The sequence below is a fragment of the Lynx rufus genome, unplaced genomic scaffold (assembly GCF_022079265.1).
Source record: "Lynx rufus isolate CCGP_SWC_20201006 ecotype Redwood Valley unplaced genomic scaffold, mLynRuf1.p SCAF_22, whole genome shotgun sequence".
NCBI lineage: Eukaryota > Metazoa > Chordata > Mammalia > Carnivora > Felidae > Lynx > Lynx rufus.
In genome coordinates, this window is record NW_025814837.1 from 8,302,224 (window position 1) to 8,329,594 (window position 27,371).

Genomic DNA, 27,371 nt, shown 5'->3' on the forward strand with positions numbered 1-27,371 from the left:
TTCAATATCGATGCAACATTGCCTTACAACTTCTAATTGCCATAACGACGTAAGGTAAAAGGCAAAAAAGAAGAAAGATATCTGAATTATTAAATCTAGCAGTACACTTTACTGGAATTTTCTAACTATAGATAGAGAAGACTTAATGAAAACACACAATAAACATGATAGACGGTAGAAGGTATAGTCTAAGAAAACGTAGAATTCTTGGGAGACATAATAAAGACATTGTAACATTTTCCAAGCAAAGTTTTTTGGAATCTATTGTCAAAAATTTGAGTGCAACCAATCAAATTTCTTTTTTTTTTAAGTATCTGTCCAAATTACTTGAGTAAAGGATTCCTTAGGCATCTGCATTTAAGGAATTCAATCTATATGGCCCAAGTGCCAATCAGGTTCTGCAAAGTCTAGTTGTCTCTGTCCAGTTTCTGAGGATAAGGTACAAAAGAGTACAAACCAGTCTTCCCAAAGACAGTGACAATGTCAAATCATTCCCAATCTTGCCTTCCATCTATAAGTAATCACACATCCTATTACAAGCCTATATTTTGTGAAATGTGCATACTTCAATACATCAAGGCTATATTTACCGATAAGGCCAAAGCCTTGTTAGAGAAGTTACTATAAGCATTTCTTTAATTTGTTGTATATTTTTAATCAAAGAAATCTGAATCAAAGCAACACTGCATTATCTAGTACACTGCTGGTGGTCCTTAAATCACTGATGCTGTCTTATTTTTATGGAATTTTTAACAGAAAATTGAAATACGTCTCATAAAAGCCGGGATAGGATTTTGTCTGATTTTTGAGGAATGAAATTTATTTCAATGCCTGAATATGCAGTCTTATAAAATATTGATATTATCCCATTTTAAAAATAATCTTCATAGCAACCCAGGGGCAAGCTGTCAGCCTTGAGAAGTTTGGGAACTAATAATTAAAAGTTGCTTACAGAGGTAAAATGTGACTCTAGGGGATATTTATTTTTTTATGTCATTAAAATCTATGCTTCTTTGAAACCAGTAACAGCAATCGTTCATAAGAAAAACACGAATTAACTTTATATTAAACTTTTGCCCAAAAGATACTGCAGACCAGATTTTATTGAGGCTTTCATATGTTTTATTTCTCAGCATATAGTGGACTGCCAAGAACATTAATAATGCAAATCTGTGTTTGAACACAAATGACTCCCTTCAAGGCCTGTTTTGATTATTAATGGAATTAATTATCTGCCTGCTCTATGCAGTTACTGTGGTTTGGAATAACAGTTAATAATGAAAGACTAGGCAAATTTTAAAAATAGCATGTTTAATAATACGAATTAATTCTATCCTACAAAGAATCAGTGAGCAAATATTGTGGAGACAATGCCTGCTCTCTTCTCTCTTTTTACTCATCATGAAGAAACTCCTCCTATAAGTGTATTTTATTGTCATTTTTCAAACACAGAAAAATAGACTGGGATGTTCAGAAAGGCCACCAATTTTGGCAAACTGGGAACTCAGATTTTGTCATGTTGCCCAAGTAATTTTCAATCAGGAAACTGGGAAGTTATGCAAGTAGTGGAATTGTTTGAGGCTAGCCCCTACCAGGGACCCCAGAATTGCTTTGAAGAATCGAATATTCTGCCTTCTTTCAGAGTTTCAATGGCTACATGTCTTTACAGAAAGAATACTTCACACAGCCTGGTGGTTTTCATAATGCTATAGATGCAGTGATTTTATGAATGTAGATCAAACACGGCATAACGGCACGTCTTTGTGCCCTCATCCCACAATCTCTGGAACACTCTGAGTCATCTCCCCCCAGAAGCCTTACAGTTCCATGGAGCGTAGTTAAGATCTATTTCTTTATAGAAAAGAGAAGTCATACGCATGAAAACAAATCCATGGGTAAACATGATGGATTCACCTATCAATGTTCTGATAAGCTTTACTCATTTAATAAGCTTAAGCTGAATATATAAGACCTGTCTGTGTTCTACTGTGGAGGAATATATATGTAATATGTAGGATAATGACATAGTGTATATAATATTATATTATTATATATATGATAATAATATACATTTAGGTTGATTTCACCTCTGGGCTATTGTGAACAACTCTCTTCATGTAATTTTAGATTCAGTTGGAAATTGCTTGCAAATTTTGCTCCACCTCCAATCTGTCTCGCATCGTTACTTCCTTTTAGCCAAGTTGTTGAAAACGTGCATGTGTGCCAACTTGATGTTGACCATATATGTATATTTTTTTCTTATTCAGTGCCGACCTGTAGATAACAACGAGATGGTCGTAGTCAAGGGGAAATAGTACAGTGACTTGACAAATAATGGAATGCTGTTGTCATTGCAGGACGAATCTGCCCCAGCTGACAAACAGTGTAAACCAGAGGCGGCCCAGGCCACTTACTCAACCTCAGCTGTTTCAGGCTCCCAGGAGGTGTTGTACATCAATGGCAATGGGACCTACAGTTACCATAGTTACAGAGGTCTAGGAGGGGGACTGCTTAATCTGAATGATGCTTCCAGTAGTGGTGAGTCTTTACTATTTATTGTGCTTTTTCTGTCCATTTGGGGATAGCAAATTCTCTAAATCTGAGAGAAGAAAATGAATATGCCTTGATAAGCAACAGTGCCAATCTGCTAAAAACGAGACCATTTAATACAGAATATTTGTCTCCCTACCCGGATATCTCCCTATTCTGTTGCCGTTTCTGAAAGTGGCAGCACAGTTACGCAACTGGAGAATTGGTATTTTGTACTCAAAAAAAAAAATCTCAACTAGTGAAATAGCAAAAAATTTTTTTTACCAAATAGTTATACTTTCTTCCCCCCAAAGCTGTAATGCACTATTCATCAAGAATAATGACACATTTTCTCAGTGTTCAAAGAGGTTTTTGGTTTGGAAAATATGAGGCACCAGGAACTTTACTTGATAAAACACACACAGTAAACCTAAGAACATACACGTGGAAACAACACAGAGAAACGACCAGTGGCTATCCATGCCCCACCAGCACTGAATGGTGTACTGGGGCCAGCTCATACCAGCTCATTCTTCGTAAATTGTTAGGAATTTCTTGAGCTTATATACCAAAATGAATTGCAAATATGTAATATAAAAGGAATAAAATACGTGGGTGAATTTATTACTGGGTCGTAGGAAGTGCTTTCCTACACTATACTTAAAATTCAGGGAAAAAATAAGTTTCATTACACACATGCATGCACACACACACACACACACACACACACACATTTTGCATGACAAAAAAACACTATGTGTTTATGTGTAAAAATAAATCATAAATTGGTAACATTGTTAGCTACAAAAGGTTAATAGGCCAATACATGAAGTTCTTCTAAAAAGAAAGAAATACCCAAAATTATATATTACAACATAAGGCTAGAAAGTAAACTCACAATTCCCAAAGAAAGCCATGCAAATATCCCTTAAATATGGGTAAAATTACTCAACCCCGGTCACTTCTAATAAAGAGAAATGAAGATTAGCAGAAATCCAAATATTTATACAATATTCCTTTGACAAGGCTGTGGGGGCAATGAGGACTCTCATGCACAGCTTGTAAAAATGCAAAAAGTTGGGGTGGAATTTGGCAGTATCTAGAAAAGTTAAGTATGCATTTACCATTCAGTCCAGCAATTTCTTTAGGAATCTCTTGTTAGGAATTTATCTCAAACACATATGGGCAAAAATACAAAAAGATATATGCGGAAGGGTATTCATTGTAGTGTTATTTATAAATGCAAGAGAAAAAGGATTACCAATAAAAATGTCTATCAATTGATGGCTCGTTGACTCATTTTGAGTGCATCCAAACAAGAGAGTAATATGCAGCTATATATACTCCAAGTGGTGAAAAGTACCACAGTTTGCTAATATTCATTAAAGAAGGACTTACATAATTTTTTTAAAGTGTATATAGAGGCAGGAATGGGGGAGAACAGTTTGGAGAAAGGAATATAAGCAGAATTCTGAAAGCATAGTTGGTTTTTATATTTTTATTTTAAAAAATTTAACTTTGAACAGTTTAAATACATAATTGTGAAGCAAACGGACTTGAAAAATTCCTGATATCAAAAGTAAAATGATGCACATGAACTCTATCTGTGTTCACGAGCAGTTGGCATAGCCCCCACACAGAGGAAATTTTCCAAGTGATCTCAAAAACCATAATTTGATTCCACAGCATGCAAGCCTACGATAAAACCTTAAACTATTTTCAGTGATCATATTATTTTGGGCTATTGTCTGTGTATTGTGGTTTAAAGCAAAGTTGTAATTATTTTGATGTCTGTGAAAGTTGGGATTTTTAGCAAGGGGCAAAGTAGATATAGACGTAAAAGCAATATGTTTAAGGAAAAACTCCCATTATCGTGTATTTGAACTGGTAGTATCAGTGAGAATTCAATGCATTTTTTTTAAAAAAAAAAACATATTTCTTCTTCCACTGAAAATTGCCTGAAAGAAATACCAATTTCAATTTTAATATTTAATTAGGCTTGTGGGCTTTTAATAGATTTCGGAGCAAATTGCATTATTAATGTCAAAGGAGTATATACTCAAAATCATTTACTTTTATAATGCTGCAAATATGCTCTGAGTGTGTTCAGGGATTACTCTTCCTTGAAGGCTGGGGCTCTTTGGTCTGCTTTAAAATTAAAGGTGCTCTAAGGACAGAATCACTGAGCTTTCGTCTGAAGCAGTTACTTTTAACTCAAAAGAGGGGTGCCCCAAGTTGAAAGGGAAAAAAGAAAGCATCTCATTTGGGAAGGAAACTAAGTTTTAAGTGTATATTCCGTTTTTCCAAAGCTAGGGAACCTTATCAGCTTTTTTCAAGTTTTGTTTGTAGTTAGTGCACAAGTCAGAAGGAAAGAGAAAGTTTAATACCAGAAGGGGAAAACAAACAAAACCTGAGCATTCCTTTTAGCCTACAAAGCTGGAAACTGACAATTCTTTTTAAATATTCGACATGGGAAGTAAGACCTGATAGGTATTTCAGGACTTATCAAAACTTTATCAAAAGAATTGGGGGGGGGGAGTGCATTGGCTATAGGTTTTAGAGATAGAAACCGTATTTTTTAGTCTTGAAAAATCATTCATTTATTAAATTATTTAGTATCAACTAATAACAATAGCTACCACTTAGCAAGTCCTTCTGGAGCTTCCGCGTAATCTCCGTTGAATCCTTACACAGTCCTCGGAAGATATGTTTTGCAATTTTGTGGAAAACTTAATTGAACTTGCCCCAATTAAAAAAAATAATAATGCCTAGACACCACTTGCCTTTTTCCTAGCATGACTGAAACCTATTTTGTGAGGCTCAGAGAGATGAAGTGACTTTCCCAAGGTCTCTCCTTAATAAAGGGAGGAGCCAGGATCGGAGCACAGGCTTTCTGACATCAGAGGCCACATTGTAAACCACTGAGCTAACAATCTGTGCAAAGGAAGCAAGTACTAAAGTATGTGATATCCTTAGGTATGAACTAATCTACTTTTTCTCTCCAGAAACACTCCCATTCTGGACATTTTATATAATGAATGGATCATACAGTATGTGGTCTTTTATGTGAGACATCTTTCATTTAGCATGATGGTTTAAAGGTCCATCTACATTATAATATGTATCAATACTTCATTCTTTTTTATTGCCAAATAATGTTCCATTCTGTGGCCATGCCATATGCTGTTTAGCCATTCATCAACTCAGGGGGACTAGGATTTTTCTCACTTTGGGGCTACTACGAATAACGCTGTAAACATTTATGTGCAAGTTTGGGTATATATGTTATGATTCTTTTGGGTATATACCTACAAGAGGAATTGCTGGTTTATTCGTATGGCAACACTATGATTAACATTTTGAGGAAATAACTCAAAATGAGATAGATGTCTTTTCATTTATTGTCAATCTTTAAAATTTTTTCTTAACTATGTCTTGTCATGCTTACACTACAAGCTTTATACTTCTTTGATTGCTGTTTCCTTTTGTGATGCTATTGTAGATCGAATGCTTTCCTTAAAATATTATTCTATATCTTTTCTATTTTTGGAGAGTGGGTAAAGTAGTAGTATTAATCATTTAAATGTTTGGTAGAGTTGAGGAGTGATGATATCTGTGCCTGGGTTTTTCTGAGAGGTTTTCAATCACTAACTCTCTTATTATAGGTTCACTTATATTGTCTCTTTCTTCTTGAGTCAGGTAGTTTGTGTATTTCCAGAAATTTGTCCATTTCAACTGAATTATCTAATTTATTGACACAATTATTCATAGGATTCCTTTGTAATCCTTTTTGTTTTCATAAGGTCAGTAGTGGTGTTCCCTCTCTAATTTCTGATTCTGGTTACTTGAGTGTTCTCACCTTTCTTCTTGGTCACTCTAGCTAAAGTCATGTCCGTTTTCTTCATCTTTTCAAAGAACAGCTTTTGGCTTTATTTATTTTCTGTATTTTTTTCTATTCTCTATTTCATTGATATTTTACTCCCACACTTATTATTTCTTTCATTTTGCTTACATTAAGTGTAGTTTGTGCTTATTTTCCAGTGTCTTCAGCAGAAAAGTTAAGACATTTATTTTTTTCTTCTTTATATATAGCCATATTGTGTTTTTGTCTTCATTTACCTTAAAATGTTTTCTAATTTATTTTTTCATTTCTTCTTTGTCCCACTGGTTATTTAGAAATATTTTCTTTAATCACCATATATTTATAAATTTCCCAATTTTTCGTAATGATTTCTACTTTTATTCCATTGTGACTGGAAAGCATACTTTATAGATTTCAATCCTCAAGTTAAAAGTTTGTTTTATGACCCAGATTGTGATCTGTCCTAAAGAATGTTCCATGTTTACCTAAGAATGATGTGTATTCTGCTAAACACAGAATATTTAGCACCCCATCTGTGGTGGGGTCTTTGTAAATGTATATTATATCTAGTTGGTTTATGGTGTTGTTCAGGTTTTCTATATTCTTGTTGATCATCTGCCTAGTTATAATATCCATTATTGAAAGGTTATTGAAGTATCCCACTATTATTATTGAATTGTTTACCTTCATTTCTAACAGCCTTTCATTTATTTTGGGACTCTGTCATTGTGTGTGTGTGTGTGTGTGTGTGTGTGTGTGTGTGTGTGTGTGTGTGTTTATATACATATATATATATATATGTATATATATATATATGTATATATATAGTTTTTGTTATATATTATTAATGAATTGACTCTCTTATCATTATAAAATATCCCTCTTTATCTCTAGTAACTTTTTTAATGTTTATTTTTGAGAGAGGGTACACCCATGCGTGAGCAGCAGAGGGGCAGAGAGAGAGAGAGAGAGAGAGAAAGAGAAAGAGAAAGAGAGAATCTCACACAGGCTCCATGCTGTCAGCACAGAGCCTGACTCAGGGCTCAATCTCACCAACCTGACCTGAGCCGAAATCAAAAGTTGGATGCTTAACCAACTGAGCCACCCAGGCGCCCCTCTAGCAACTTCTTATATCTATGTTGCCTAATATTAGTTATTTCTGTAACACCAGAAAAAGGCAATGGTAACTTGGATTATAGGTAGTGGTAGTACTGAAAATGAAGAGAAGTGGGCAAAATTTTGGACATGAAAGTGACATATAAAAGAATGCAGGACAAATTGAATATTGCTTATTACCTCTACTCAAATACAACCAAAATAATTTACCTTTGCTTCCTAAATGGCTATGTAATTTTGGAAACCCAATGCCAAATGAAAATGTGGAGCCTCTTATTTAAAAATTAATATCAAGATGGTGATAACAGAGCATTACACAAAGCATGGTTAGTTTTTGGTTATTTTTTGTTTGTGTGTGTGTGTGTGTGTGTGTGTTTTCATTGTTTGTTTTGCTCTGTTTTGTTTTTGAGAGAGAGAGAGAAAGCCTGCATGTGCACATGGAAGAGGGGAAGTGAAAGAAGGAGAAAGAGAATCTTAAGTGGGCTCCACACTTAGCATGGAGCCTGATGTGGGGCTTGATCTCACAACTCTGAGATCATGACCTGAGCTGAAATCAAGAGTGAGATGCTTAACTGACTGAGCCACCCAGGCACCCACATGGGACTCTTCTGAACACGGGATGTTGTGAAACACATACATGCCCCACTTTGTTCCTTTGATTTATTTAGCAAATTGGATGAACACTGTGTTTTCATAAAAACGATAGATAGTTACTGGTGGGAAGAAAGATAATATACGCAAAGATGGAAAAGATTAAAGATACAAGTGAGGATATTTTGAGTTTTTTGAGGAGAGGAGAAAACGGGCAACTGCCAATCGTGAATAAATACTGAAAAGGACTTTAAAGGAAAAAATTGCTATGAATTATTAATGAGCAATGATCCAAAAAGAAAACATTTTGGTTCTTCTTGGCTCTATGGCTCTCTTTCTTTTTAGGAAAATGATGTTATCTAGCCCTTTTATGCCTCAAGGTTCACCCACCTGAACTTTTCTTTGACCTGCCCTTTTCACCCCTATGTCCCTCATTTACTAGTCATCTTTTAAATCCTGAACTCAAAGCCTGGATAAAATGTGGTCATAATTTTCATAGCATCCTGAGTTTGTCCTTTGAAGGATGTACCACAGCGTATGGCCACATACACACACTACATGCCCCTACACACATTCACACACATATGTTATCATACTACGTTGGTATCCGTTCCTCAGTTTTATTGCTCAGTGCTACTTAAAAGCCACATAGGGAATCTGGTATAGGTCCTCCATATGCCACCATGTAAGTGGTTAGAAAGCAGGTTTGATAAATTAGCAGTTTAAATGTAGGTACTGTAATACTATGGTGAGGTTTACCTTGTATGTAAGTTACCCCCCAAAACCTATCATAGCATGAAAGGTCTAAAGGGACCTGAGAAATAATTTGATAGCAACCTCTATTTTTTAAAGGCTATAGAGAAAGAAACAGGCCAGGAAAGTTAGGTACCTTGCTCAAAGTGACACAAGCTGACTTTTTGGTTATTTAGTTCATGTCTTTTGGTTTTTATGTATCGATATAACGATCTCCTGAGGACACAGCAAAGGACAATGCTGAACAATCCAGACTGTGTACTGCAGCAAAGAAACAGGACTAACAGAATAACCAGTGTGGCGTGCAACATGCCAATGTTCAAATCGGTGGCTTTCTTTGAGCATTGGCTTTGGGATGAGTGTAGGGGGGAGAGAGAGAGAGAGAGAGAGAGAGAGAGAGAGAGAGAAAGAAAGAAAGCAAGAAAAGAGGCAAAAGACTAGTCTTGATAAATAACAGCTTCAGGCTCCAGCCAAAAAGAATTTCTCTACCTCACATTTGAAAAATGACTCTAGCTATAGTAACGGTAGCACCACAAATGGCTAATTACAGTTGTGAAGGAGCTCTCATTACTGGTTTTCAAAAGTCCATACTACCTGTAACACTGGCAGTGGCTACTGCTATTTTGATGGTGCTTGGCTTTTGCTTGTTTTTATCACAGAAAGGCATCCTGATTGGTCAGGCCCACAATTTCCTTTATTTGGGGACTTTCTTCATAAATTCTGGAAACCCCAAACGTTCTGTCTTCTAAACACGGTATTATCTTTAGCTTCTTGCTTCATTTTTAAGACATCAGAATAGTCATTCCCTGTAACAGATTTGGAGCGATGGAGAAAGGATCTATATACATATACATAAATCTTGAGAGCTAAAAAGGACATAGCAGAACATTAGCATTGTATGAGATGCAGCATCACATCTGATGGCTGAGAACTCCAGTTAATCTAAGTTTGAGAATTCTTGATTCGGGGATTCGTAGAGATCTTCTGAAAAGTGTAGAATGGAGCAGCTACTTTCAAGAGACCTAAGTGAATTAGCTACACATCTGAGTTTCTTTTTTGTAATGTTTATTTATTTTTGAGAGAGAGAGAAAGAGTGAGTGTACCAGCAGAGGGGCAGAGAGGGAGACACCGAATCTGAAGCAGGCTCTAGGCTCCGCACTGTCAGCACAGGACACGACACGGGGCTTGAACCCACAAACTGTGAGATCATGACCTGAGCTGAAGTTGGACGCTTAACCTACTAAGCCACCCAGGCAACCCACCGTACCTCTGAATTTCTAAGGCAGATGAAGACAATAAGAATTTAAACCATTAACTGGGAAGCATGATGTGCGTAGGCAGCCTAAATAGGAAGGTGAAGATTGAAGGAGACAGATGTTTGTGAAACCTTTTAAACTAATATAATAAGAACACAAACCCTATACATTGTACTGTGTTCAAGAAGAATGGGAGGGCAGAAAGATGAGAAAGGATACCCTCACGGCGTTTGGACTTAATTTAATAGTAGTTTTGGGTTCTTATTTTCAAATCACTGTAAATAGGTACTTTCTTAATCTATTCAAGCTGCTATAACAAAAATACCATAAACCGGGTAACTCAAACAAAAAACATTTATTTCCCGGAGTTCTGGATGCTATGAAGTCCAAGACCACAGTGCTGGCAGATTTGTTATCTGGTGAAAACCTACTTCCTGGTTCATAGCTGGCCATCTTTTCACTGTGTCCCCCCATGGTAGAAGGAGTGAGAGAGGTCTCTGGTGTCTCCCTTATAAGGGCACTACTCCCACTCATGAGGGCTGCACCCTCACAAAGGTCCTACCTCCAAATACCATCACACTGGGGATTAGATTTCAATATATGAATTTTGAGAGGATGGCAAACATTCAGTCCACAGCAGGCACTTTAAGAGAAACAAAGTTAAATAAGAATCACTGATCTCAGGGAACTTATAGATCAAAATGAGATAAAATATTTTTTTCTTTTCCCGTCTAAACATCAGAATCCTTTAAGATTCTGATTGCATAGTACTTCCTCTGGGAAACTTGACTGTACCTTGCCACCTTGTGGCCCTTTGGGAGAGTAAATTATTCTCCTGGATATGTCTCTATTCTAGCACTGTACTTTTTTTTTTTTAAGTTTATTTTGAGAGAGAGAGAGAGAGAGCTCAAACATGGGAGGGGGCAGAGAGAAAGGTGAGATAGCGAATCCCAAGGAGGCTCAGTGCTTGTCAGCACAGAGCCTGAGACCTCGATTTCCCAAACCTGGAGATCATGACCTGAGCCGAAATCAAGAGTCAGACGCTTAACCGACTGAGCCACCCAGGTGCCCCCAGCACTGTACTTGAAAGCAGAAATTCTGTCTTGCTTACGATTACATCCCCTGAATAAATATAATAAGTGCTCAACCATTTTGGCTTAATGAACAATAGATTTTTAAAAATAGAACACGTAGTGCCAAAAGTGAGAAAGGTATAAAGAGAATTATTTATTGGATGGCAGGGGTGAAGGGTTTATTTTAGATAAAGCAAAGGAATCTGAGGCAAAAGGAAAGACTATACTGAATTTGAAGATTCTATGGGTAAAGGAGGAAGCCTCCAAGAAGTTTTATAAACTTCTGCTTTATTTTGAATACAGTAGCAACAGGAAAAGCTGGCCCCTGTTGGAGACTTCCATTGCAAGGAAAGGATGCCCTTCAAATCCTTTGTTAGCCAACCTCCATTTGTTTAGAGCTGGCAAGGGTCTGCACCCAGTGATCCAAATTTTCAAGTTGGAGTGTTATCCAAATGACAGCAGTTACAATTTGTGTAAAGAATTTATTCAAATTATCAAACTGAAATGAGAAGCAAGCAAGCAGCCAATCCTCCCGTTATTATCAAATCCAATTACATAGGACTTTGGAATGCTTTCTCTCTATCCGGAAGTTCACATTGAGCTGTCTAAAGAGGGCAATTGTAGTTTGCTGCAGTTATCCATTGGATCTCTTGAGTCTAAATTATATGCATAATGCATAAGTTAACTACTGATGTTTCCTCTCCACAAACTCCATCAGGCAGACTTTTCAATTTGTTTTTCAACTCTGATATAAACTGGGCTGATATACAGACCGAAATTTAACAAGACCAAATTGTAGTAATAATGGCCATAATAACTAACATTTGTGTCGTAATTTCTGGTTTGCCCGAATCTTTACATCCATTATCTTCTTTGCTCCTCACTAATATTCAGGGTTGTTGGCCATAAAGATGCTTTGGATCAGAACCTATAATTATGAGTCTAAGGAAGCTCGGCCATAAGATTCACCACCATTCTAGAGCTCATTGATAGTGATGTGACTGACTTTGTGTATGGATAGTGATGTCCCTAGGCATCAACATTCTGAACATCACTCTTCATCTGAAATTTTCAGAGGAATACTTCTATTCATGTACAGTCTTGACTTCTCATCTGTCATTCACTCTTCAATCCACTGTAGCTGGCTCCTCCCCACCATTTTGCTGAAACTGGTCAGGGAAAATTTGTCAATGATTCCACTTACTGTCAAACTATAGGTGATTTTTGTTTTACTGGATTTCCTGGCTATATTTAAATGTGTTGATGTTTAGAGCTTTGAAACATCCACTCTCTTGGCTTCTGTGATAATACACTCTCATTTCACTTTGCTCCTCAGATAATTCTTCTCCTGCCACATTCCTGGGCTTTCTCTCTCTCTCCTCATGCCCTCCACACTGGGATTCTCCTAGCCTCCTGCTCTTGTCCCTTTAACCCTCTTATTCTGCACACTGCTCTAAAGGAAGCCGACTAGTTCTTAGGGTTTTAGAATATGCTAAGAGTGGCATATCTCACCCATGTTTTGCCCTGATCTTCAGATTTTATATCTGGTTATCTACCAGGTAGCTTGATCTAGATATCCCAAGAAAACTCATATTCAATTACTTTAAAATAAATTCTTCATATCAACACCTACTGTTGCCTGTCTTATGGGGTTATCTCATGCAGGAATGCCTTCCTCTTCACCTGACTCATATCAGTTATTATGTTCTCTATGATAATTTTCTAGTTGCCTCCTCCATTAAGTTTTCTTCCTGTATGTTCCCATGATACCCTGGGCATGCCTCTTATTTAACCAGTTACCTGCTTTTCTCTATACTGGACTGTGCACAGTTTGAGGGCAGGAAAGGTGACTTTTTTTGACTCTCATATCACCAGTGTTAATAGATAACTGGCTTATATTCATGTTCAATGAATACTAGATGGATAAATGAATGATTCATAAAGGAATTGTTCCAGTAAAATACTGTACCACTTTTGAGAACTTAATTAAATCTAACTGAGCACAGTAATAATCAGTTGAGGATGTCTTCTTACCGTTCTCTTTTTCTCTTAATACCTTGAAAAGCACAATAATGGAAGAAGAGAAGTGTTTCAGATCAAACATTTAAGACAAATGTTTTGGAATACATAAATTCTGTTTTAAACTGTATTCAGCTTTAAGTCCTCTGACTCAAGAGAGAAATATTTACATAGTTACCTGGGGAACCGTTTTTACCTTTACCTTATCCTCTTTATAACCTCTTCTGGTTCACTAGCCATATGCAAAGTAGTGTGGAGGCATGGGGAGGGATCCCTCATCATCCTGCTCCAGAAGATCAGCTGGGTGTTTCTGTTGTGTGAAAAATACATAAGATCTATTATGTGAAATTGTGTAGATAATGATTTTACAAAGTAGAGCCTAAAAGGGACTCACAGAGGTTAAGCCATCCCCTATGGTTAATTTGTATGTCATTTACACAATGGAAAGATCTACATGATGATAACATATGTGAAAAAAGATGACGATGTGATCTAATTAAAGTCAACATAATTGGGATTATGCAGTTATTATACCTCAGTAGATTCCAATAAACCTGAGTTAGTTTTCAATGCACATTCTATGGCCCATAGTGGAGACTTCGTTTGTATCTGGAGATTGTGCCATCGGGGTGTCCAACTTGTGGCTCTCTATTCTTAGAAAGCCCATTTCTTCCATGTGAATTCCTCTGATGACCTGTCTCGATTAGTATGTTTTCCTCTCTTAAATTCTACTCTTTTCTGTCCTTATTTTGATTGCTTTTCTTTTCTTATAAATATGAGTTTCTCCACTTCTGTACTATCCAATACAGCAGCCATTAACCACCTATGACTATTGAAACTGAAATTAATTAAAATTGAGTAAAATTTAAAATTCAGTTTCTCAGTCACAGCAGGACACATTTCAAGTGCTCAGCTGCCAAAGAGGTGGGTGGGTACTATATTGAATTGAACATTTCCATCACCACAAAAAGTTCTATTGGAAGAAAAAAAAGTTCTGTTGGCTAGTGCTGATTCCAGACACTACTCTTCTTACCTTACACCATTACACTGACCTTTGGATGGTTTTATTACTTCAGAACTTTTTCTACATTTATTCCATTAAGCTCCTTGCATTTAATTATATATGTGTTTTTCTCTCAATAAAATGAGTGAGGTCAATGAATAGCTTTATGGAAACCTAAATGGTGATTCTTAAATAATAATGCTTTCATTCAAACTGCTCAGCTTTTAATTAACTTTGTAGCTATGTAGGGGCTCCAAGAAGAGCTACTAAGTTGTACCATAGGTGTTGAAAACTTCTTTGGTAGAGGCTGGCATTGCTTTAAAGCTAGAAACAAAACCAATTTTAAAAGAACTTCATTGTGACAGAATTTCAAATTGTATGCCATCTAGAGAAAGCAAGACCAAACTGAAAATGTTTGAAATGCCACTGAGTTCATTCTATTTTTCCAGCTTTTCCCACATGGACCATGATAATAACCTAGAACTCAGGTGAAACTATGGAAGATTTACACACATATGTACTGAGATAACATAGAGCTTCAGAGAGACGATGCTTATCTGTAAACTTTAATGATTGGAAATTATGTTAATCAGTTGGAAAAAATGGAAGGGAAATTATAGGAATTGTCTGCAAAATAAATGGAAGCAGCTTTCAGTTTATCTGACTGAGCCCTCAAATCTTCCACCAGGTTATTGTGAGGTCAGGGAGCCACGGAGAAAGGGCTCTAAAAGAAAGGAGCGGCCCTGTGCTTTCCCTGGACTACACAAGCATATGTAACTGGTTTTACAGGTCAATATTGATCAGGCTTTCTGGCAGCAGGTTCTTAAAAGCCCAGTAAAATGGGTCTTTATTTACTCTTAAGATCCTCTTTTTGTTTTGTGTTTTTGTGTTTGTGCCTCCTCACCGAAGGGAAGGAATGAAAAGGCGACTCATTAGAATTCTGGGACCTTTCTCTAGGATACAGTTCAGGGCTATCCAGGTGTTATGAGTGCATAATGGTTGGTGTGGCTTGTTTTCCTTCTACAACCTCCTCTGAACTTTGTCATGTCCTCTGGGAATCTGTCTACGCAAACCGGTTAAATTTTACTGGCTTCACCAGCCCGCTGCTACTCAGGAAGGAGCTCTTTGGGGAGTTCAGAATGTTCTACTTTTCTAGGAAGTCAGAAATATCACTCTCTGTATGAAAATTGAATTAGCCATTTTCTACATTCCTCTTTCCTGGGTTCAGGTACTGATGCACCTTCCTGAAATAGGCACCAGGCTGCTCCCCTGCCTCAGTAGAGATCTTGAGTCTGTCTGCCTGAATCACTCCAAGAGGGTAGGAAGGCCAGAGTTGCCTTATTTTTTTCTCTTTCATGTTAACAAATTTCAAATGCCAAATATGATTACAATTACAATGCTAATATTTTCCTTTTGTGGTTTCAAGGCACACAGTCATTTTAAATGACATTTGGTTCTTGGCTAACATACAAATGCTTCTTCTGAGAGCCCTGCTTCCATCCACATATAGTTTCTGGAACTAGTGGAAGTATGTGGGTCCACAGAGTGAAAGCTGCCTTGTGTCATTGTTTGGTCCACTCACTCAAGTTCAGAATTAACAAATGATTAATGCGTGGTGACTAACATTCTGGCCAATATCTCAGTGGCCTCGGGGAAAAACAAATTATATCTGGTGATTTAAACTCATTAGGGAATGATCCTCTTGAGTACAGTAGTCCCTCCTTATCCACAGGGGATATTTCCAAGACCCCTAAGAGATGCCTGAAATTATGAATAGTTCTAAACCCTAGATGTACTATGTATTTTCCTCTATTACATACCTATGATAAAATTTAATTTATAAATTATGTTTTTAAGTGTATGTATTTATAAATTTAGTAATTTATAAATTAGGCATAATAAGTAAACAATAACTAATGAAATAAAATAATTATACAATATACTGTAATAAGTGTTACATGAATGGGGTTGCTCTCTTACCCTTTTTGTGATGGTTTGAGATGATAAAATGCCTATGTGATGGGATGAAGTGAGGTGAATGACACTGGCATTACAACATTAGCATTAAGTTACTATTGACCTTCAGACTATACCTCAAAAGGAGGATCATCTCTTTCTGGATGAAACTGATTCCAGGTAACTGAAACCCTAGAAAGGGAAACCATGGATAAGGAAGAACTGCTGTACTCTGAATGTATCTAAAAGTAATTTTTACACTACTTAAATTTAGGAATTTTTTTCTGGTTCCTATTTCTGGCAATATAAGTGACTCTATTGTTTCTTGGGGCAATATTGTAAAAATAAACATTTTTTTATTTTAATTCTGGTATAACATAACATAGTGTTATATTAGTTTCAGGTGTACAATGTAGTGAGTTGTCAGTGCTCTATATTCAGTGCTCATCACCGTAAGTGTACTTTTAAACCCTTTCACCTATTTAACCCATCCCCCCACCCACCTCCCTCGGGAACCATCTGTTTGTTCTCTATATTTGAGAGACTTTTTTTTTTTTGGTTTGTCTCTTTTATTCTTAGTTTCTTTTGTTTCTTAAATCCACATATGAGTGAAATCATATGGTATTGTATTACACTGACTTATTTCACTTAGCATTGTATCCTTTAGTTCCATCCATGTATTGCAAATAGCATGGCAAGATTTCATTCTTTTTTATGACTGAGTAATATTCCATTATATGCACACATACACATATCAGTGGATACCTGGGCTGCTTCCATACGTAGTCTGGCTATTGCAAATTATGTGGCAATAAATGTAGAGGTGCCCGTATCCCTTTGAATTAGTGTTCTTGTATTTTTTTCATAAATACCAAGGAGAGTGATTACTGGATCATAGGGTAATTCTATTTTTAACTTTCTGAGGAAGTTCCCTACTGTTTTCCACAGTGGCTGCACCAGTTTGCATTCCCACCAACAGTGCAAGAGGGTTCCTTTTTTCCACATTCTTGCCAACATTTGTTGGTTCTTGTGTTACTGAGTCTAGCCATTCTTGCAGGTGGGAAAAAATGCCTCATTGTCTTTTTGATTTACATTACCCAGATGATGAGTGATGTTGAGCATCTTTTCATGTGTATCTTGGCTGTCTATATGTATTCTTTGGAGGAATGTCTGTTCATGCCTTCTGCCCATTTTTTAATTGGAGTGCCTTTTGGTGTTGTATAAGTTCTTCTATATTTTTTATACTAACCCTTTATTGGATATGTCATTTGCAAATATCTTCTCCAATTCAGTAGGTTGTCTTTTAGCTTTGTTGATTGTTTCCTTTGGTGTACAGAAGCTTTTTATTTTGATGTCATCCTAATAGTTTATTTTTGCTTTTGTTTCCCTTGCCTCAGGAGACCTAGCTAGAAAAACACGGCTATGACTGATGTCAGAGAAATTACTGCCTAAGTTCTCTTCTAGGATTTTTATGGTTTCAGGTCTCACATTGGGGACTCTAATCCATTTTGAGGTTATTTTTGCATATGGTATAAGGAAATGGTCCAGGTTTCCCAACACCATTTGTTGTTATTTTTTTGTTTTGTTTTATTTTTTTAGATTTATTTATTTATTTTGGCGGGGGGAGGAATTCCAAACAGTGAGTCAACAATGCCATATTCAGCTTCGCACAGACAGCACAGATCCCAACATGGTGCTCAGTCTCCCAAACAGTGAGATCATGACCTGAGCCAAAACCAAGAGTTGATCACTTAACTGACTGAACCACCCAGGCCCCCCCAATACCATTTGCTAAAGAGACCTTTTCCCATTGTCTATTTTTGCCTCCTTTGTTGAAGATTAATTGACCGTACAATCATGGGTTTATGTCTGGGTTCTCTATTCTGTCCCATTGATCTATGGGTCTTTTTTTTTTTTTGTACCAGTACCATACAGCTTTGGTTACTATAGCTTTGTTGTATATCTTGATATCTGGTATTGTGATATCTCCACTTTCATTCTTCTTTTTCAAGATAATTTTGACTATTCCTGGTCTTTTTTGATTCCCTACAAATTTGAGGAGTATTTTTTCTAGTTCTGTGAAAAATGCTATTCGTATTTTGGTAAGGATTGGATTAAAACTGCAGTTTGTTTTGGGTAGTTTGGACAATTGAACAATATTTGTTCTCCAAAATCATGAGCATGGAATATGTTTCCATATGTGTCATCTTCAGTTTCTATTATCAATGTTTTAAAGTTTTCAGAATACAAGTTAAGTTTATTCCTAAGTATATCATTATTTTTGGTGCAGTTGTAAATGGGACTGTTTTCTTAATTTTTTATTCTGCTACTTCATTATTAGGATCTAGAAATGCAACAGATTTCATATATTGATTTTGTATCCTACAACCTTACTGAATTCATTTGTCACATCTAGAAGTTTTTTGGTGGAGTCTCTAGGGTTTTATTTTGTATACAATTATCAGTTCATCTGCAAAGAGTGACGGTTTTACTCCTTCCTTACAAATTTGGATGTTTTTCTATTTATTTTCCTTGTTTGATTTCTGCAGCTAGGACATCGATTACTGTGTTGAATAAAAGTAGTGAAAGTAGACATCCTTCTCTTGTTACTGACCTTAGGAGAAAACATCTGTTTTTCAGTATTGAGTACAATGTTAGCTGTGGGTTTTTCATATATGGCCTTTATTATGTTCAGGTATGTTCCCTCTAAATGTATTTGGTTGAGGGTTTTATCATAAATGGGTGTTTTACTTTGTCAAATGCTTTTCTGAACCTATTTGAAATGATCATATGGTTTTTATACTGTCTCTTGTTGATGTATCCCATTGATTGATTTTGAATATTGAACTAGCCTTACAACCATGGAGTAAATCCTACCTGATCGTAGTGAATGTTTTTTTTAATGTATTGTTGGCTTTAGTTTGCAAAGATTTTGTGGAGGATTTTTATGTTCACCAGAAATATTGGCCTCTGGGTCTCTTTTTTTTGCAGTGTCTTTATCTGGTTTTGGTATTAGGGTAATGCTGGTATGGAAGGTTTCCTTTCTCTTCTATTTTTTGGAATTGTTTCAGAAGAATAAGTGTTAACTCTTCTTTAAATGTTTGGCAGAATTCACCTGTGTCTGGTCCTGGACTTTTGTTTGTTGGGAGTTTTCTTTTATTACTGATTCAATTTCATTGCTGGTAATTGGTGTGTTCAAATTGCTATTTCTTCCTATTTCAGTTTAAGAATTTATCCATTTCTTCTAGGTTGTCAAATTTGTTGGCATATAATTTTCAGGATATATTCTTATTATCCTTTGTATTTCTGTAGTGTCCATTGTTAATTCTTCTCTTTCATTTCTGACTTTGCTTGAGTCCTCTACTTTTGATGAATGTCCTAAAATTTGTTAGCTTTGTTGATCTTTTCAAAACCTAACTCCTGGTTTCATTAATTCATTTTATTGTTTTTTTTTCAGTTTCTATTTATTTCTATTCTAAAATTTATTATTTCCTTCCTTCTACTGGTGTGGGTGTTGTTCTTTTCCTAGCTCCTTTAGGTGTACGGTTAAGTTGTTTGAGATGTTTCTTCCTTCTTGAAGTAGGCTTGTATTTCTATCAACTTCCCTCTTAGAATGGCTTTTACTGCATCTCAACGATTTTGGTCTCTTGTACTTTCATTTTTATTTATGTACTTTTGGATTTCTTCTTTGATTTCTTGGTTGACCCATTCATTGTTCAGTTGCATGTTATTTAACCTCCATATATTTGTGTTCTTTCCAGATTTTTTCTTGTAGTTTATTTCAAGTTTCATAGCATTGTGGTTAGAAAAGAACATGAAATGACTTTTATCTTTTTGAATTTATTGAGACTTGTTTTGTGTCCTAACATCTGATTTATTCTGGAGAATGTTCTGTGTTTGCTGTTTTAGGATGGAATGTTTTTAATATATCTGTCAGATCTATCTGGTCCAATGTGTCAATCCAAGCTGCTGTTTCCTTGTTAATTTTCTGTTTCATTAATGTAAGTGGGTGTTAAAGTCCCCTAATATTATTGTATTACTACTGATTACTTTCTTTATGTTTGAATAGTATTTTCTTGTTGCGTGTTTCCTTTATTATATAATGCCTTTCTTTGTCTTTTGTTACAGTCTTTGTTGTAAAGTCTGTTTTGTCTGATACAAGTTTCCCTACCCCAGCTTTCTTTCCACTTCCATTTGCATGATAAATGCTTTTCCATCCCTTCACTTTCAATGTGCAAGTGTCTTTAGGTCTGAAATGAGTCTCTTGTAGGTAGCATATAAACCGGTCTTGGTTTTTTTATCCATTCTGTTCACCCTACATCTTTTGATTGGAGCAGTTAGTCCATTTACATTCAAAGTAATTAATGATAGATACATATATATTGCCATATTGTTACTTGTTTTAAGGTTGTTTTTGTAGTTCTTTGTTCCTTTCTTCTCTTTCATGGTTTGTTGACTACTTTAGTAATATGCTTGGATGCCTTGCTCTTTAATTTTTGCACATCTATTACTGGTTTTTGATTTGTGGTTACCATTAAATTTACAAATAACATATTATTCATATAGCAGTCTATATTAAGCTGATGGTGACTAAAGTTTGAGCCCACTCTAAAAGTACTAAATTTATACTCCTCTCCCCCTCAAACATTTTAGATATATGGTGTTCCACTGTATAATGTGCATTTATTTCATGAATGCCTTGACTGATTTTTTAGATATACTTAAGTTTACTGCTTTTGTGCTTCCTATTTTCTTTACTCCTACTCATGATCTTTCCTCACTACTCAGAGTCAGCCTCAATAGTTCTTGTAGGGCTAGTTTGGTGGTCATGAACTCTTTTAATTTGTGTCTGTATGGGAAATTCTATATCTCTCTTTCTATTCTGATTGATAGCCTTTCTGGATAGAGTGTTCTTTTCCCTTTCAGCACTTTGAATATATCATGTGACTCCCTCTGGCCTGCAAAGTTTCTGCTGAAAAATAAGCTGATAGAAAGCTTATTTTTGAGGGGTGCCTGGGTGACTCAGTCAGTTGAGCATCTGACTTCAGCTCACGTCATGATCTCAGGGTTCATGGGTTCGAGCCCCGCATCGGGCTCTGTGCTGACAGCTCAGAGCGTAGAGCCTGCTTCCAATTCTGTGTCTCCCTCTCTGTCTGTCCCTCTCCCCCTCATACTCTCTTTCTCTCAAAAATAAATAAACGTTAAAAAATTTTTTTTAAAGGAAAGCTTATTTTTGAAACACTTTATTTTCAAAGCATTTTCCTTGTATGTAACTGTTTTCTCTTTCTGCCTTTAGAATTCTTTATCACTACTTTTTGCCATTTTATGTGCCTTGGTGTGGACCTCCTTGGACTGATTTTGTTGTGGGCTCTCTGTGCCTCCTGAATCTGGATTTTTGTTTCCTTCCCCATATTCAAGATGTTTTCATCTGTTATTTCTTCAAATAAATTTTCTGCCCCCTTTTCTCTCTCTTCTACTTCTGGGAAACCTATAATGCAAATGTTATTACACTTGATGATTTTGCTGAGTTACCTTAATGTATTTTCATTTTTTATAATTTTTTTTTCTTTTTCCTGTTCAGCTTGATTGCTTTCCATTATTATGTCCTCCAGGTCACTGATTTGTTCTTCTGCTTTTTCTAGTCTACTATGTATTCCATCCAGTGTTTTTAATTGTTAATTGAGTTCTTCATCTCTGATTTTTTTTAATGTCTTCTATTTCTTTGTTGAGGATCTCATTGAGGTCCTCCACTCTTGTTCTCAAGTCCAGTGAGTATCTTTATGACCATTACCTTAAATTCTCTATCAGACATTTTACTTATGCTTGTTTCATTTATCTCTCTTGCTGTGATTTTGTCTTCTTTCATTTGGGACATATTCCTCTGGATCCTTATTTTGTCTAACTCTCTGTGTCTGTTTCTAGGTGTTAAGAAATTCAGCTACATCTCTTTCTCTTGAAAGTAATGGCCTTTTTAAGAGGTCCTATAGTGTCCTGCAGTCAATGTCCCCTATTCACCAGAACCTGATGCTTCAGAGTGGTCTCTTATGTGTGTTGTGTGCACCCTGCTATTGTGGCCGAGCCCCATTTGTCTTCATTCCAGTCACCTGCAATGACTCTTTTTGCCTATTGTGGGCAGGATTTGGTCCCTGTATTATTGTTAGGCCAGACTGAGGCCACCTTTGGCTTGAGTTCAGTCAGACCAAGCATTGTCAGATCTGCTGTAGCACCAAATTGCAGGGCCCGCTCCCTATATTCTTTCCTGTGAAGCTTTTGTTGGTGGATGTGGCCTGCAGTCAGACCAGATGTCTGCCCCCAGCCAACTGCTGGGGCTGCAGTTGGATTGCTGTGTGTGTGTGTGTGTGTGTGTGTGTGTGTGTGTGTGTGTGTGGTTCTCTTCTCTTCTTCCTGGGATGGGAGTCACATTGGAGTATTTTGGTACCCTATGAGGCTTGTGTCACTACTTTGGATGGTCTCTTGCCAAAAGCATGTTGGAGAGGGCGTGTCCATAAGAGAATGTGGGGGTAAAGTACATGATGCCAGCAAGGTCTGCACCAGTTCACTGTGGGAGGGGACCCACAGCCCTGTGGGAATATTCCTGCCCAGGCTGAGATGGAAGGGGTGAGGCACACTGTTAGCAAGCCAGGTGGAGGGTGTTTCCACTGTGCCACCCAGGCACCTCTCTGAGTGTAGTTTTGATTCCCCTTTCCCTAATGATAAGTGATGTTGAGTATCATTTCATGTACATGTTGGCCATTTGGATGTATTCTTTGGAAAGTATCTATTTAGTTTTTCTGCCATTTTAGATGTAGATTGTTTTGTTATTGAGTTGTGTGAGTTCTTTATATATTTTAGATATTAACTGCTTATCAAATGTGTCTCACAAATACTTTCTTCCATTCTTTAGTTTCTTTTTATTTTACTGATTGTTTATTTTGCTGTATAGAACCTTTCTAATTCGATGTAGTCCTACGTGTTCATTTTTGCTATTTTTGCTTATGCTTTTTGTGTCATACCCATCACTGCATAGACCAATGTCAAAAACTTCTTCCCTATGTCTTTTCCTAGGAGTTTTATGGCATCAGGTCTTAGATTTAAGTCTTTAATCCATTCCAAGTTAATTTTTGTAAATGATGTAATATAGGGTTCCAATCTGATTTTCCTGCATGTGGCTCTCCAGTTTCCCCAGCATTATTGGTTGGGGAGTCTATCCTTTCCCTATTGAGTGTTCTAAGCCCCCTTGTCAAATGTCAGTTAACTGTATAGGGAAGAATCTAGTTCTGAGTTCTCAATTTTGTTTTATTTGTTTATGTGCCTATTATTATGCTAGTACCATACTATTTTAATTACTACAGGTTTGTAGTATACTTTGAAATCAAGAAGTACAATGCCTACAGCTTTATTCTTTCTCAAGATTACTTGCATTATTGGGAGTCCTTTTGTGGTTCTATGCAAGTTTTAATATTCTTACCAGTTCTGTAAAAAGAAATGCCATTGGAATTTGGTAGTAATTGCATTGAACGTATAGATGGCTTTGAGTAGTATGGGCACTAACAATGTTAACTCTTCTGATCCACGAACATGGATATATTTACATTTGTTTGCATCTGCAATGTTTTTTCATCAAAGTCTTTTCATTTCCCTCGTACAGATCTTTCACTTGGTTAAATTTATTCCTAAATATTGTTTTTTATGCTACTGTGAATGGGATAGTTTTATTTATTTTCAGATGTTTTGTTGTTAGTGTATAGAAACACAACTGACTTCTGGATGTTGGTTTTTGTATCTTACAGCTTTACTGAATTCATTTATTAGTTTCAACAGGTTTTTTTTGAGTCCTTAAGATTTTCTATATATAAGATCCTATCATCTACAAGTAATGAGAGTTTTACATCTTTCAAATTAAAAAAAAAATAAGATTTTAGAGCGAAATAGTTGGGGGGAGTAACATATGGGGTGGGGGGGGGTGGAGAGAGAGAGAGAGAGGGAATTTTAAGCAGTCTCCACCTAAGCACTCAGCCCAGTATGGGACTCAGTCCCATGACCCTGGGATCATGACCTGACCTGAAATCAGGAGTCAGACACTCGACTAACTGAGCGACCCAGGCACCCATTTCTTTCTCATTTGTATACCTTTTATTTCCTTGCCTTGTCTAGTGGCTCTGACTAGGACTTCCAACCATGCATTGAGTAAGAGTAGTAACAGTGGGCATCCTTGTTTTGTCCCTGATCTTAGTGGAATATCTATCTATACCATTCACCATTGTGTATGATGTTAACTGTGGGTTTGTCCAATAAGGTCTTTCTAATGTTATGTTCCTTCTATACCCAATTTGTTGAGGGTTTTTATCATGAAAGGATGCTGTATTTTGTCAGATGCCTTTTCTGCATCTCTTGAGATAATCATGTGATTTTTATCTTTCATTCTGTTAATGTGATATATTGCATTTATTGATTTGCATATGTTGAACCATCATTGCATCCCAGGGTTAAATCTTGTGTGGGCATGGTATATAATCCTTTTAATATGTTGCCAAATTTGGTTTACTAATATTTTTTTGAGAATTTTTGAATTTCTGAATTCTCTGTTGAGAAATCAGAAATTTTGGTCTATAGTTTTCTAGTAGTGTTCTAATCTGGATGTGGTATCAGGATAATTCTTGCCTTGTACAATTAGTTTGGAAGTATTCCCACCTCTTCAATTTTTTGGAAGCATTTGTGAAGGATTTGCCTTAATTCTTCTTTAAATGTGTGGTCGAATTTCCTGTGAAGCCATCTGGTCCTAGGGTTTAGGTCTTGGAGGTTTTTAATTACTGATATAATCTCCTTACTCATTATTGGTCTATTTAGATTTTCTAGTCTGCCTTTTTCAGTCTTGGTAGGTTGTATGTTTTTAGGAATTTATTCATTTCTTCTGGGTTGTCCAGTTCTTTGGTATATACTTGTTCATAGCAGTCTCTTCTCCTATGTTTTTCTGTTTTATCAGTTTTAACTTCTCTTTATTTTCTTTTCTCTATTTATTTAGGGTGTAGTTAGTTTGTTTTATTTAATGTTTCAAGTTTTTATTTAAATTCCAGTTAGTTAACATATAGTGTAATATTAGCTTCAGGAATAGAATTTAGTGATTCATCACTGACATATAACACCAGCTGCTCATTATAACAAATTCTATCTTTAAAACCAATCACCCATTTAGCCCATCGTCCCACCCAGCTCCCCTCCAGCAACCTTCAGTTTGTTTTCTATAGTTAAGAGTCTCTTTTATGGTTTGCCTCCCTCTCTTTTTTTTTCTTTTCCCTATGTTAATCTGTTTTGTTTCTTAAATTCTACACCTGAGTGAAATCATATGTCATTTGTCTTTCTCTGACTCATATCACTTAGTATAATATACTCTAGCTCCATCCATTTTGTTGCAAATGGTAAGATTTCAATTCTTTGGTGGCTTAGTAATATTCCATTGTATATATGTACCACATCTTCTTTATCCGCTTATCAGTCAATGGACATTTGGGCTCTTTCCATACTTTGGCTATTGTCGATAGTGCTGCAATTTATAGCAAAATCAGCATTTTTGTATTCTTTGGGCAAATAGTAATGCAATTGCTAGGTCATAGGACACTTCTATTTTTAGGTTTTTTGAGGAACCTCCATACTGTTTTGCATTGTGGCTGCACCAGTTTGCATTCCCACCAACAGTGCAAGAGGATTCCCATTTCTCCACATCCTCACCAATACCTGTTTCTTGTGTTGTAATTTTAGCCATTCTAACAGATATGAGGTGGTATCTCATTATAGTTTTGATTTGTATTTCCCTGATGATGAATGATGTTGAGCATCTTCTGACTTCTCTTTCATTTCTGATTTTGAGTTCTCTTTTTTTTTTTTTTCCTTGATGAGTCTAGCTAAAGGTTTGTCCTTTTTTTTTTTCTTAAAAAAGAAAAAACTCTTGGCTTTTTTCCCCTTCTGCTAACTTTGCGCTTAGTTCTTTTTCTTTTTTAAAATGTCTGTTTATTTATTTAGAGAGAGAGAGAGAGTGAGTGAGCAGGGGAGGGGTAGAGAGAGAAGGAGAGAGAGAATCCCAAGCAGTCTCCACATCAGCACAGAGCCTAATGCAGGGCTAGATCTCGCAACACTGATATCATGACCTGAGCTGAAATCAAGACTCAGATGTTCAGTCGACTGAGCCACCCAGAAACCTCAGTTCTTCTTTTTCTAGAGTCTTCATGTATAAAGTTAGGTTGTTCATTTATGATCTGTTTTCTTAACATATGCACATATCATTATAAACTTCCCTCTGATAACTTGTTTTACAGCATCCACAGGTTTTGATGTATTTCCTTTTTTTAATTTTTTTTTAATTTCCCTTCTGATTTCTTCTTTGACCCATGGGTTATCCAGAAGTTTCTGTTAAATTTGCACATATTTGTAGATTTTTAAGCTTTCCTCTGGATTTCTAGTTTCATATTGTTGTGATCAGAAAATATACTTCATATGATTTCAGTCTTCTTACATATGTTGAGACTTGTTTTATGTCCTATAATCTTATCTGTCCTGGAGACAATGTCATGTGAAATTGTAAAGAATGTGCATTCTACAGCTGTAGGATAGGATGTTCTGTAACTGTCAGGTCCATTTGGTATAATGTATAGTTCAAGTCCAATGTTACTTTGTTGGTTTTTTTTTTTAATTTTTTTTAATGTTTATGTATTTTGAGAGAGAGCAAGAGGACAGTGAGTGGGAGAGAGGCAGAGAGAGAGAGAGACATACACACACAGGATCTGAAGCAGGCTCCAGGCTCTGAGCTGTCAGCACAGAGCCTGTCACAGGGCTTGAACTCACAGACCACAAGATCATGACCTGAGCTGAAGTCGGCCGCTTAACCAACTGAGCCACCCAGGCACCTCATGTTGATTTTATATCTAGATGATCTACCCAATGCTGAAATTAGGGTGTTGAAGAGCCCTGTTATTACTGCATTGTCTCTTTCCAGACTTGTTAATATTTACTCAATATATTTATATGCACTGATGTTGGTAGTTATATATTTACAAATATACCTTTTTCATGAATTGATACCTTTATCATTATACAGTAACCATTGTTGTCTCTTATTAAAATTTTTGGTTAAAGTCTATTTTGTCTGGTGTAAGTATAGCTAAACACACTTTCTTTTGGTTTCTATTTGCATTGAAATTTTTTTTTCATCCCATTACTTT

The 27,371-nt window shown here is 36.3% G+C and overlaps 1 protein-coding gene across 6 annotated transcripts in view; it reads left to right on the forward strand.

Moving 5' to 3' along the window:
• Positions 1 to 27,371, forward strand: part of NOL4 (nucleolar protein 4) — a 442,954-nt gene that overhangs the window by 369,121 nt on the left and 46,462 nt on the right. For all 6 annotated transcript variants that reach the window (XM_047087053.1, XM_047087052.1, XM_047087055.1 and 3 more), the window contains one exon: positions 2,358 to 2,538. In XM_047087053.1, the coding sequence (XP_046943009.1) occupies positions 2,358 to 2,538 (181 nt within the window). The remainder of the gene's footprint in view (positions 1 to 2,357; positions 2,539 to 27,371) is intronic.